The sequence below is a fragment of the Periophthalmus magnuspinnatus genome, chromosome 15 (assembly GCF_009829125.3).
Source record: "Periophthalmus magnuspinnatus isolate fPerMag1 chromosome 15, fPerMag1.2.pri, whole genome shotgun sequence".
Lineage (NCBI taxonomy): Eukaryota > Metazoa > Chordata > Actinopteri > Gobiiformes > Gobiidae > Periophthalmus > Periophthalmus magnuspinnatus.
In genome coordinates this window covers 19643370-19656251 of record NC_047140.1, presented here as the reverse complement: position 1 = coordinate 19656251, position 12882 = coordinate 19643370, and the positions used below count along the sequence as shown (strand labels likewise).

Here is a 12882-nt window from a genome sequence, read left to right as displayed (position 1 = left end):
TTGCATTTTCAGATAAACAGACTTGAAGGGCAGGTGGCCAGGTACAAAACATCGGCCGATAACGCAGAGAAAATAGAAGATGAACTTAAAGCGGAGAAAAGAAAACTACAAAGAGAGGTAAAGAAAGATTGGTTCACTGTGCGGTCTGATCGTATCATTTTTATCAACTGCTCTTGTGGTCTCACTAGTTACCCATGTATACAATATAAATACTTAGTAAACACGGTATCTAGTGTTTTTCAACCTTCATTAACTTTATTTATATGAATCGTTGTTTAGCCCAAAGATGCTACTAAATTTATCCAATGGTGGCTGCCCCTAACCAGGTTACCACTCGTTTATGGGTACATCGTTTTCATCTATTTTTACACTTGCAGCTTTTTATCTTGCCATAGATGCATCATTTTTTATTGAGATTCACAGTTTGCATATTGGTCAACCAGCCAAACTCTAATACTTCTTTTTGACAAGATTTTAACCTTATCTCTTGCGCTCTTTACCTCTTTCTCTTTTGCTATGCTTTTTCTCCCATCTCCTTCTTATCCTCTTTCTCTCTTCCTCTCCCCTCTTTATCTTTTTCTCTCCTTCACTTACCCCTCTTCCTTTCTCTTTTCCTCTTTTCCTCTCTCCTCCTCCCTCCCCACCCCCCTTCTTCTCTCTCCTTCTATCCCCCTCTACCTCCCCTTGCCTCTTTCTCCCTGTCTTTCTTCCTTTCTTTCCCTCACCCAACATCTCACTCCCTCTCTCGTCCTCTCCCTAACCCGCCCGCCCTCCTCCTCACCTTTCTTTCTCTCTTTCTCTTTCTCTCTCTCAGCTGCGCACGGCTCTGGACAAAATCGAGGAGATGGAGATGACCAACAACCACCTCGTCAAACGCCTGGAGAAGATGAAGGCCAATAGGAACGCGCTACTGTCCCAACAATAAGACCACCTACCCCATACAAGCCCACCCCGCACTAGAAGCCCACCCATCCAAACAAACGAACGATAAACCTGGCCCTAAACCTGCAACCTCTCTGTGACTGCCGAACCACGCTGGGAGTACATCATCATAAACATTATTTGTAGCTAACCAAAAACAATCGTAGCACAGGAAAAAAAAAAAAAAAAGAACTCTCCAATGTTTTTTGTTTTGTCTGGCAGCATTTGGGAGATACAGAAACTCTAAAAAGATGCAGTATGTAACATTTCTGGTGGAGGTTGTGCCGCCTGCTTGTCTCCATGGAGATGTCATTGCTTTGCCTGGAATGTACCACAGTATGGCTTTAAACATTATCTGTCTAGCTAGGTGATGCCACTAAACCAAGTTACAGGTTTTTAAGGTATTTTTAAAGAAATAAAAATACTTTTAATTGTATAGACATGTTTAATGCCATACTGTTGAACATCCATGCAAAGCAATAACATCTCCATGGAGACAGACAGGTGGCGTATCCTGCTCCAGAAAAGTTACATAGTGCATCTTTAGTAATAATAATAACCCTATGATATTGCTGGGAGATGCACTTTTTTGGACATTTATTTGAATCACTACTTAATTTACAGGTATTTGAACTACATCATGTTGTTTTCTGCATTTCTTTGCCTGGGTGCTTGGGCGTATTTTGTTTGTTTTTTTGATAAGTTGCATGAATGACTCTTTAACGAAAGCTTTGTAGAGCCCGCCTCTCCCCATCCTCCCTCTCAGTAAAGTGCCTTCTTGCATTAAGGAAAACTGGGGGTCCGCACCACTCCATTGCTCATTGTTTAAACAGGTACTAAATGATGATGGTATGTATTTAAAGAAAAGGTGCAGTCGTTATTTCAGACGATATATAATAGAGAAACAACTGTCTGCTGAGGTTTCATGGAAATTTTTCAGATATTTAAAAGATTTCTTGAAAATAAATGTGTAATTTACAAATGTGTTTACAAAGCGGGTCTTTTTTGTGTCTGATTTGATGACATAATGACACATGGGAGGCATTCAAACCTCAAAACTGGGACTAAACCAGGAACTAAACTGGGACTTGACTAGGCCTGTTACAATAACAAATTTTGACGTGTGATATATCATTGAAGTAAATATAGACGATAAACCATAAAGCAAAATCGGCCCTCAAAAAGTATTCTAAATGTACACTATTATTTAAAATATGAACTGCTATAAATAAATGACAGAATGTGACACTTAAGTACATAGTTTCTGTCTATAGTGAGTCTCAAAAGTTCTTAATTCAAACTTCGACAGCTCAAATCTCATCCTAGTACAGAAAAATAACCAATATTTTCCCCCTAGTACAAAGAAAAAGTACCCTCAATAAATATTTTCCAGGAAAAATGATTGTTCCTCATATATAATGAACAATATGTTATATGTATTTAAAATGTAATTATTGTGGCAGGCCTCATTTATGCCACTGACACAATTACCCTAAAGCAGGATTATCCCCAAAGATTCTAAATTATGCAAAATTCAATTACTGATAATTTGGAACACATTTATGTATTGTCAAAGTTTAACCTGGAGAAGTATATGTATGCTTCTCATTCATTTGTAGAGCTTTGAGAATGATGTTTTAAAAGCCATTGTGATTCAAAGTGAGGAGAAACACGTGTCCCTATTATTCAAAGCAGATTCCAAATAATTGTTTTTGATTGGATAAATAATTGTAATCACAAAGAAAGAAATAAAAGCCTCAGATCATATTAAGTCATTAAAATAAAAACAATTTCCAGATTTCTAGATTTTGAAAGCTGTCTGATTTAACAATATACCTGTGAAAAGTAAAATACCAGACAAAATTATCTTATCTTAAACATGTGATTCATTTTTATTTACATTACAAAATATTCATTGAACAGTATAAAAAAGTAGCATATTTTGGTGTATTGGTACATGTTAAAAATCAACACCTCTCAAACACTTTATATAAGTCTGGTAAGTTTGCGATCTGCAAAACTGTCCCGTCTTCACTGAAGTGTTTAGGAGGACTGAAGAGGGTCCGAAAAGCTTTAAAAATCACATGTTCAACTTTCCATCGCCATGAGTCTGTGTCCTGAAAAAGAAAAAGTCTCCTATCAATCACTAACAATTATATATCTGTTATACCATATTATCATATCCATAATGCTACTAGCTATGCTATATATGACATGTCAAATATCAGGTTTTTGTAAGCTTTTAACGATATGGCTAAATCCCTTAATGTTTTTTGTGTATTTTTAATGATCATAAGGTTATTTGTTTCCATGAGCTTTAACAGATACAAGTTCACCACACCAGTTTCTTAGACTTGTAATTTTCTGTTTCACCACTAGAGAGCAGATCAAATGACCTAGGGCGCTTTAAAAATTGATTGGTCGGCTGTCCTCCTCATCATATCTATAAATGCTTCTATATGGATTGTATTATTCAAAATCAAACACTGGAGAAATAACATTCAATCTTAGGCTTAGACAAGATCCACAAAGGAAATTACTTGGGACACAGTAGCTCACACATTACAATAATAAAAGAGCAAAAAATAAATTGTGATATAATTCTATGTGGTAAAGTGGATAAAGATCAAAGGTGTTAAATAAGATACAATTATACAGATTTATATATGTACAAGTAGAAAACATTAAAATGAGAGTAAACCTTATGACACATACCTGGTCGTCTCCAGGCTGCGGCTCCAGGATGTACTGTTTCCTGATGGAGTAGAAGAAGCTGCACTCTTTGCTGAAGTCTCTGAAACACTCTTTCTCACTGTCCCAGTTCACCTGAGGGGCAAGAACAGTACAGTACATTCACAACAATGAACACATCTGGAGCATCACAGAACAATTAAGATCCACCTAACTTGGATGAAGATGATGTTTTTTGTGGACAAACCCTTGAAATTTAGTTGTATCCTAATATTAACTTCAACTTATGGTGTTGCTAAAGGCTCAGGTTAGACTTGTTGGCTTAGTAACAAAGTTTAACATTTCAAAATGTTTTGTTTAGGTTCACAAAGAACAAGGCTAGACAGAGCAAACACAATAACAAAATAAGTCTTCACTCTGATGATTGTATTTAGTCTAGATTAATTCAGGCTGGCACTTGGGGTTGCACTGGAGTAGCTGGAAGAAGTGTTTGGGGTGGGGAAAGTCCCTGCTGAGACTGCTGCCCCCGTGACTAGCATTACAAAAAGGCTGCATTTATACACTTACACTACAATAAAATATAAAATGGTAAGTCAAAGCCTCCACCATCTGAGCCACAAGTGGTAAAAATACTCACCTCAGTGGCCAGTCTGAGGATAAACATTGGCAGCCCCTCCATGATGGGAGTGTATTTGTCCAGCAGCATCGGTAAACCCGTCAGATTACCTTCCTTCAAGATCAAAATGTACCAGTCACAACCCAGACATTTAATCGTTTTGTTTTTTTTACCAACTCCTTAAACAGACCTGATCTATCTCCACGGAGAAATAGTCCCCTAACATCTCTGCTTTCTTTTTGAGGAAGTCCACAATGTACTGGGCCAGTCCTTCTTTGGGCCCGTCCTCCTCTGTCCACCCGCTCTCCTCTGAGTCTAACGCCAGCATCGCCAAGTCATACAGAGGCACGGGCTCCTTAAAGTAACAATATGAAAAGTGAGAAATATGGAAAATGAATCTAGCTATGTTATGGGACAAGAATAATTTACTTACAGAGAGTCTGAGCACTCCAAAGTTACCAAAGTCATAGATCAGGATTTGGTAGAAAAGTTCTTGACTGCAATGAGACACATACTTAAAGGTACAGTAGGTAACTTTTCTAGTGGGAGTTCTGCCGCTTGTTTGTCTCCATGAAGCAGTTATTCTGAAATGTTCCTCAGTATGGTAATAAATGTATTTATCTTCCATTTATTCAATTATAGATGCTTTTATTGTTTAAATAAAAATACATTAGTTAACAGGCATTTTTATTGTGAGCAGACACGTCTCTCCACTGATCTGACCTGTAACTTGGCCTGGTGGCGTCACATGCTTGTCTCCATGGAGATAACACTACAAAAGTTTAATGCTATACATCTGACCCAAAGCAAAAACATCCTTACAGATACAAACAGGTGACAGACCCTCAGCCAGGAAAGTTACATAGTTACATACATAAAAACACTTAAATAAAATAAATATTACGTAGAAAGGGCAGTGAATTGGTTCGTACCTGAGTTTGGTGGTGTTGAGCAGGTAGAGTTTGGTGAGATGTTGAATCAGAGTCCACTGAGGATTGACACATCCCACAAACGAGTGGTTCTGCAACATTTCATGGAGACCTGAAGGTAAAAAGCATGTAAATATGAGTGTCATTTTTAGTACTTTTGTTTGTTGTTTTTGTTTTACTTCTTACTTGCTCAACAAAACATTTTTTTTTCTTACGCAATAAACCTAGAGAGACTAAATAATGAATGAATGACCATGCACTCAATGTACTGGTATTGTTTGCTTGCTAAAATCAACAAGTAAATATGAGATTTTAAACTTTACTATATTCCAAAGCAAGATCTTTTTTTTTTTTTTTCTATAAACAAAACGTCAAAACCTCTATCTACATGGTTTAGTTGTTTTTGTCATTGTGAAAACATGTTTAACTAACAGCATGTAAGACGATCTTCTACCTCCAAACATGGGACTGGCTCCATACTTTGTCCATGGAAATTAAGTTGAGATGAGTAGACCGATAAATGATGTTATGATTGGCGTTGTTTTTCCCTGTTATTATGAGTGAGTTGTACCTTTGTGAGAGTTGTCTGAGATCTCTGCTCTGAGCTCTTTCACACTGTTCAATTTAATCACTCGTCTCTTTGGACTTTCTGCTGCAGTTGCCTCTTCATCCTCCTCTTCCTGGTGCCGCTCCTTCCTCGGACGCTTCCTGAATCAACCACAGAGACACTGATTGTGCATACATAATATTTAAATTCATCCATCTTAAACAAAATGTTGAGCTGTTTGATTTTTTCCAGGTAATGTTGTTTGACAAAAGTAGCTACAGCATTCCCATCTGTTTAATTTAGTATAGTCCATTTTTATTATTTATATTTGTATAATTAACACACAAGTTTAGTAAATTATTTGAAAAACTTGAATTTGGTATCTAGATTTCTTTAGAGGTCGAAGAGTCAGTTATTTTATCAATTAGTCCAATGAGTATACTGAGATTTTCAAGATACATGTTTAACCAAAAAAAGGTTGAAGTGTGAATACTAAAGACTTCTAGATAGATATATTTACAATGAAAATAATTTAGATTTAATAAAGTCAATGTCTTTGTTATAATGATGTCTTTTGGTCTGTGTTTAAGAGTCTGTATGGTCCAGTTAACAATGGCAATAATCAAAATACAAATATTTTAGTAGTTGAATACTCACTATTATTATATTATTATTATATTGTTGCAGTTCTGGTTTCCTAAATAAAAACGTTTCTATTCTATGACACAAATTTCCCATATCATTGTTCTACCACTAGAGGGCACTACACACAACATTTCATCAACATTTCATTGGCCTCTGTTGTTTCTGAAAAGCTGAGAACATTTGCTTGGGGGTAGATTATGACACTCTTTTACACAACAGCACTGACTCAGCTTACAGGTGAGTGGTTGAGGTTGTTTTTTGAGTCAAGTCACACTTCAGTTTGACAAGAAAAATCCTGCCCCGATCACTCACTGCTCTGAGTAATCAAGTGAAAGAAAAAAAGGAAAAAAAAAAACAGAGACTAACAAACTCAACCCCAAACCAGTGCAGACATGTGGACGCTCCAATCAGGAAGTGCTATATGTCTGAAAGTTGTCTATTGTCACTAGAATATGAAATTATAGGTGGGTTCACAATATACCTTTTCTGGTGGAAGGTTCACAATCTGATTGTCTACACAGAAATGTTACTGCTTTGCCTAGAATGTTCCACAGTATGGTATTAAACTTATCTAACTTGTGTTTATTTCAGTTGTTTATAAAAATATATATATCTTGAAAAAACTTCACTGCACATCCCAACAGTTCTGACCTGTCACTTGGCCTGGTTAATGACATACTGTGGAACATTCCAGGCAAAGCAATAACATCTAGTGAACTTTCCTCTGATTATATATTTCTGAGCATTGACCTAGTTAACCTTTATAAACACTTATCTTATGCTGTATAATATACTTTTTTATTTAGTACATCATACAGCATATGTCTTAAAGGTGCACTGTAGAGGGGACCACTTCATTCTTGTGTCCATGGAAATATTATTGCTTTTCTGAGAATGTTCCTCAATATGACATAAATTTCTATAAAGCATTAAAGTACAGATGTACATAAAAAAAAAAAAAACATGCATTCTTACATTGAACTGACTTGACTTGTAACTTGGCCTAGTGCTGCCACCTACTGGTCTCCATGGTGACAGACAAGTTTAATGCCATACTGTACTAATATTTCCATGGACACAAGGGAGACCTTAACTGGAAAAGTAACAGAGTACACCTTTAATTGTCCTACATATAAAATCAGGACCCACTTTTGCACGTGTCCAGCGTCGCCTTCCCCCCCGCTCTCCTTCTCTCCTGTTGGGACCTCCGCCTCCTCCATGGCCTGCAGCAGATCTGAGTCATTCAAATCATCCATCTCATCCATCTCCACACTCTCAGAGTTCGATGGTTTGGCTTTGCTCTCAGTCTCTTTGCTGCAGCCGGGACGTCCCGTATCAGGGGGTTCTGTGGGGGGCTTGTCTTTGGGCTGAAGGAATGCGTCCAGTTTTTGAGTGCGATGGTCGGTGCGCACCATTTGATGAGCGTAAACTCGATCAGTGGAGTCTGAGGAGGATGACTTAACCTCAGTGCCCTCAGAGACAGACAGACCTGGGAGCAAAGTCTGGAAAAAAAGACATGGTATTCTTGAAGCATTACTATACTTCTTAATAAACTATAATAAAACAATTTATTTTAATGCTACTATTATCAGTTCATGAAGCAAAAATATTTATAAATCTTCAGGTAATGTACTAGGATCATCACAATGCAATTTTTTTCCCCAAAACCCAGAATGTATAATTGAATGTGTTTTTTTTAGTAAATCAAAAGCATTTTTAAGTAAAATTACTAGTTCTAATAAGTATCTACCGGTAGTTTTGATAGTTTTAGTATCAATTTGTATCTATGTATTGAGTTTTTTGATACCACAAAACCTGAACCCAAAACCTTCTCTCTCCATATAATTTAACATTTAATTGCACTGCTCATATACATTAGACGCTACAATAGAAGTAAATATAGACGATTAAAGATCATATTGAAACCAAACCATAAAACAGAATTATCCCACAAAAAGTATTCTAAATGTACAATATTGTTAAAAAACATGAACTGCGATAAATAAATGACAGAATGCAGCATTTACGTTAGTTAATCTGTGTCTGTAATGTGTCTGTGAGTCCTAGAAGTTCATAATTCAAGTCTCAAATCTCATCATAGCACAGAAAAAAATTGCTTTCCCGCTAATACTGACCCTGAAAAATGATCATTCAATATATGATAGAAGGAGCAATATGTCGATATAGTAATTATCGTGGTTGTGGAAACAATGACTTACATTGAGGAAACAATGACTTAAATTATGAATTAGTGATGCTATTTCTGACTTTTACCCGAGTACAACTGATACTTGGTTGCAGGGTGTGGAGTCTTGTTAAAATAGTTGCCGTAATAGAATACAAAGATGTTATCGGTGCCAGCACATTTTTGTGAAGCCGTTTCATAGAGTTCATACCTGAGTGAAATATGTCCGCGAGGAGTTGGATCCCAGAAGTGTAGTCTCAATGTGTTTTTGAACGCTCTCAATCACACTGTCCTCATGCAGGAAGTGAACCTCGTGTTTGGTCGGGTGTACGTTCACATCCACGTTCTGAGGGGCGATCTCTAAACTAAAAAATGGAAAATGTAAGGATTTTTATTAGTATTGTAGAGAGGTTTTGCTTTGTACAAATGCTTTCTATTTCCTAATGATGTCTTTTCTGGTGGGGTCCACCACCTTCTTGGCTCCATGGAGACGTTATTGTTTTGTCTGGAGTCACAGATGTCAGGATTAAACCCTCTAAAATCGATGCGATCTTATTTGCTACTGTATTTATGAGTAGCACTCCTCTCTCATGCACAAACAGAAGCTCCACAGAGCGCTGATGGCTTTGGATATGAAAATTTGTCACTTAAATTCAGGACTTCCATTTGGATATAATAAACACTTTTAGCATGGAAAATATTTTTCACCAATGGCCACCCAATTCTGAAAATGGTTGTTTAGCTGTGCACATGACTGAATGGGTTTTGTTCTGCACTATTCTTTTTTAATGTTAATTTTATTATGATTATTTATGCTTTGATTTGTTGTATTGTGATTTAAATGTCTTTCTTATTCTGCGTACAAATTGTGCTATACAGACAAACTTGCCTTGCCTAAGTCTTTATTGCTCAAAAATAACTTGAAAAACATGCATTCTTACAGTGAGCAGGGTTGTCTATCCACAGATCTGACTTTTAATTTGGCCTAGTGGAGTCACCAGCTTGCTCACACAGAAATCGATACATTTAATGTTATACTGTGGAATATTAAAGTAAAACAATAACATGTCAGTGTAAGCAGCTGGCAGACCCTACACCAGAAAAGTTACATAATCCACCCTTAAACTGATTAAAATGAGTTCAGTGAGAGATAGCAAGGAACATGAGGCAAACATTATTGACAGTGCTGTTCAGAGCAGAGTTTTGTCCCGAGTTACCTGAGATACAGAAAAGGGTGTGTGTTCTTGGGCAGATATGCAGCGTAAACAGTCTCCACAGCTTTTTTCAAGGCGCTCGACTCCACAAGACGATCTGAAACAGCAGAGATGGAAAAGTTGTATTACTACCACCTACTATATCCTAAATCCACGATGAGACGTTACTTACGGTTGATGAAAAGGACCATGATGCATTTCTTCATAGAGTAGTTTGCATTGGAGATGTATCCCTTCATCTTAAAGGCCAGTTTCTGATCCTCACAGCCCACCTCAATCAGCTCCCTATCAAATAAATCAAAGACACATTTTTTCTTATCACAGTAAACATGCTATTAATATTTTTGATTAAGACATCTCAATCTAAGTCAGAGCATGTATTTTTTACCTACTGACTGCGTTTCCAAAAACTCCACGAATATTATCGACCACAGAGGCGTTTGGCAGAGTTCTCACATCTGCCACTGTCTCTCCTTGCTGAAAAAATGCAATTCAATAAAAGTACATAAATAAATTACTGTCAGCTAATTCTTCATTGTGAAATCAAAATATTACTTTTTTCACTGAGAAACTTTTGCCCGAGTTGTGTATGGCATATCTGCAAAAATAATAATAATAATAAACAAAAGATAAAAACTAAGAAATGTGTTTACTATATGAAGAAACTGTACATTCTGGGTACTTATGATTTACCTGCTGACCACTTCTACAATCCTTGAATACTCATCACTGGGACTCTTCAAAGCTTTTCTTCTGGTTGACACATTGTAAAACAAATCTTCAACCTAAACATTACAAAAAAGAAACATATTTTTTCCCAACCAATGCCATTAAAAAGAAAAATGCACTAACAAATATTGGAATGTCTCTGCCCACTCTCTAATTTTCTACAATCCAATCATACAAATCCAATGTGTGACAATATGTTCCAAAACAAAAAATAAATCAATATTGTAAAATTGTAAAGCACTTACCAGAATCTGTGTGCCCTGATTTCCAGCGCAGGGTTTGGGAGGTGCTTTGAGTTTTCCGTCACTATAACAAGCTCTGCAAAAGAACAATGAGTACAAAATATTTACACATGTACACATTTATGTACTATTCACTGAATGTTTTTTTCTTTTTCCCATGGCAGGAAATAAGGAATAAGAACTTCTAAATCAAAAGTCATCAGTTTACTGTGGTTCCTACAAAATAGTCAGGTTTTCTATATTATCTTAGTTTTCAATTGGTGCTTTACAATATTTAGATCAAATTTAATTAAAATATTGTTTGTCACACATATCCACTGTAGTTTCAAAGTGTTTTTCTCGTACCGGTAAGCACATTTGGCATCGGCTGTCTTTGTTGTTATGGTAACATGGGCGACGTGACTTATACTGGCCAAAGCCTGTATTTAAGAATGAAACAATAATCATAATCAATGTTACAATAATATTTAAGTCATATGTCATAAGTGTTCAAAAGCTTACCTCTCCTCTGAATCCATAGGTGGAAATGGCAGAGAGGTCCTCAAACGTCTGTAGTTTGCTTGTAGTAAACCGTTCGCACACAATTTCCATGTCTTCTTTCTGCGCAAAACAGCATAAAATCCATATTATAATACAAATTTCCAAATGTAAACCAATTTCCTCACCTTACCTAACCACAGAGCCATGCCTAAGCAAACAGTCGATAAAAGAACCTTAATTACTTTTGTCAAAATGTCTTGAGCTTTAAAATGGATGACCTTTGAAAACACTAAGCAATAAAAGTTTAATTTTTAATGTTCACTCTTTTCAGATTTTACAACAATATGTCCTCTCCACTAATCTATGTACTTAAAATGTCTTCTATTACTGCACACCTAGGTTATACACCGTTGATATAAGAACACAAATCATAATATTAAACTATCTTCTCCTCCTAAGACAGTGTTGGAGTTTTGTGTAGTGTTTGTTTTTCTGTGACTCACTCTGATGCCTGTCCCGTTGTCCTGGATCTGCAGCATCTTCAGGCCTCCGTCCTTCACTGTCACCTGGATGTTTGTGGATTTAGCGTCGAGACTAGAAACATTTCAACAGGTGTGCTTTAAATGGAATATTTATTATGCAAATTTAACTTATTACTCAAAGAAGCTCAAAGGAGAATGGAATATGCTCCAAGGAAAAGCAAAACTGGACACGTTGGTGACACAATTGCAATATAATAATCTGATAACAAACTTTTATACACACACCTGCACTTGTTATTGATGTTTTTTATGGACTTATTTGTTTTGATTGTTTTTTCAGTTTGTGTTGTATTTTAAACAGGGCACCCATAAAAAAGAGAGCCCAAGTGCTCTCATTGGGTTCCCCTGTATAAATAAAGATAAATAAAGTACTATCTCATGACAAATAACAATTAATAAGTCCAAGTACTCAATAGCTTATTAAAATGTAGTTAAGTAGTTGTGTTTTTGTGTTACTTATGTGGAAAATCGTTACCAGTTTTCTATCATTTCTTTGACAGCATTTGCAGGTCTCTGAATGACTTCTCCTGCAGCAATTCTGTTCACAACCGTCTCGTCTAGTCTCCGAATGACTCCCGCCATAGCTAAAAAATACTGTAATGTCTATAAAAAGGAAAAACTACAGCCTAAACTCTTTTAAAAGTAGTTATGTTGTGTGATTTAGCCCATTGCAAGTCCAAAACATCGTTCCCTGGAAGCTCAGCCTGCATGGTTACGGAGATCCTTTAAAGTAATAACATCCCACTCTGTTTTACACACAGAGACACGTTTGCTTTCAAAACATCAGGTACTACATTTGAATATATTTACATTTATATATTTTTGCTCACGTTCCATCATGAAAGTGTAAATAATTTAAAATATTTGTGGGGAGAACTAGTGCTATAAAAAGTAGAAGTGATTAACCTTATTCACACACGATCTTTGGTGACGCAGCGCGGGGAGAGCGTGGATCTTCTTCGTGGTAAATGTTTTGGCACGTTTTATGCAAAGAAACCTCCACAGCGCCTAAAATACAGTTAAAAAGGTAAAAACTTAGTAAATGTCATTATTTTGTCATGAATTACCTAATTATTTTGTCGTTGTTTTTATGTATCTTCATTCAAATGAATCCTAAAAAGAAAGTGGCATGTAGAATCAT

General features: G+C 36.3%; 2 protein-coding genes across 15 annotated transcripts in view; one reads left to right on the top strand and one right to left on the bottom strand.

Annotated features, from left to right (window-relative positions):
• Positions 1 to 1915, top strand: part of lrrfip2 (leucine rich repeat (in FLII) interacting protein 2) — a 33253-nt gene extending 31338 nt beyond the window's left edge. For all 14 annotated transcript variants that reach the window (XM_033979467.2, XM_055227163.1, XM_055227167.1 and 11 more), the window contains 2 exons: positions 13 to 117; positions 815 to 1915. In XM_033979467.2, coding sequence (XP_033835358.1) covers positions 13 to 117; positions 815 to 925 — 216 coding nt within the window. In that variant the 3' untranslated portion in view covers positions 926 to 1915. The remainder of the gene's footprint in view (positions 1 to 12; positions 118 to 814) is intronic.
• An 876-nt stretch (positions 1916 to 2791) lies between these two features.
• Positions 2792 to 12457, bottom strand: mlh1 (mutL homolog 1, colon cancer, nonpolyposis type 2 (E. coli)). Its single transcript, XM_033980000.2, has 19 exons — positions 12217 to 12457; positions 11703 to 11793; positions 11221 to 11319; positions 11065 to 11138; positions 10723 to 10795; positions 10442 to 10533; positions 10304 to 10346; positions 10137 to 10225; positions 9921 to 10033; positions 9752 to 9845; positions 8746 to 8899; positions 7499 to 7851; positions 5729 to 5865; positions 5161 to 5269; positions 4662 to 4725; positions 4419 to 4583; positions 4250 to 4342; positions 3637 to 3747; positions 2792 to 3038 (listed from the first exon to the last, which is right to left on the bottom strand). The coding sequence occupies exons 1-19, from the start codon at positions 12321 to 12323 to the stop codon at positions 2889 to 2891; spliced, it is 2211 nt and encodes a 736-aa protein (XP_033835891.1). The 5' UTR covers positions 12324 to 12457; the 3' UTR covers positions 2792 to 2888.
• Positions 12458 to 12882: the final 425 nt, after the last annotated feature.

Coding starts and splice junctions, on each gene's coding strand:
- mlh1 (XM_033980000.2), bottom strand. CDS start 12,323: ATGGCGGGAGTCATTCGGAGACTAGACGAGACGGTTGTGAACAGAATT. Junction 10,034..10,136: donor TTTGGAAACGCAGTCAGTAG/GTAAAAAATACA, acceptor TTTATTTGATAG/GGAGCTGATTGAGGTGGGCT. Junction 3,748..4,249: donor TCCTCAGACTGGCCACTGAG/GTGAGTATTTTT, acceptor CTTGCCCCTCAG/GTGAACTGGGACAGTGAGAA.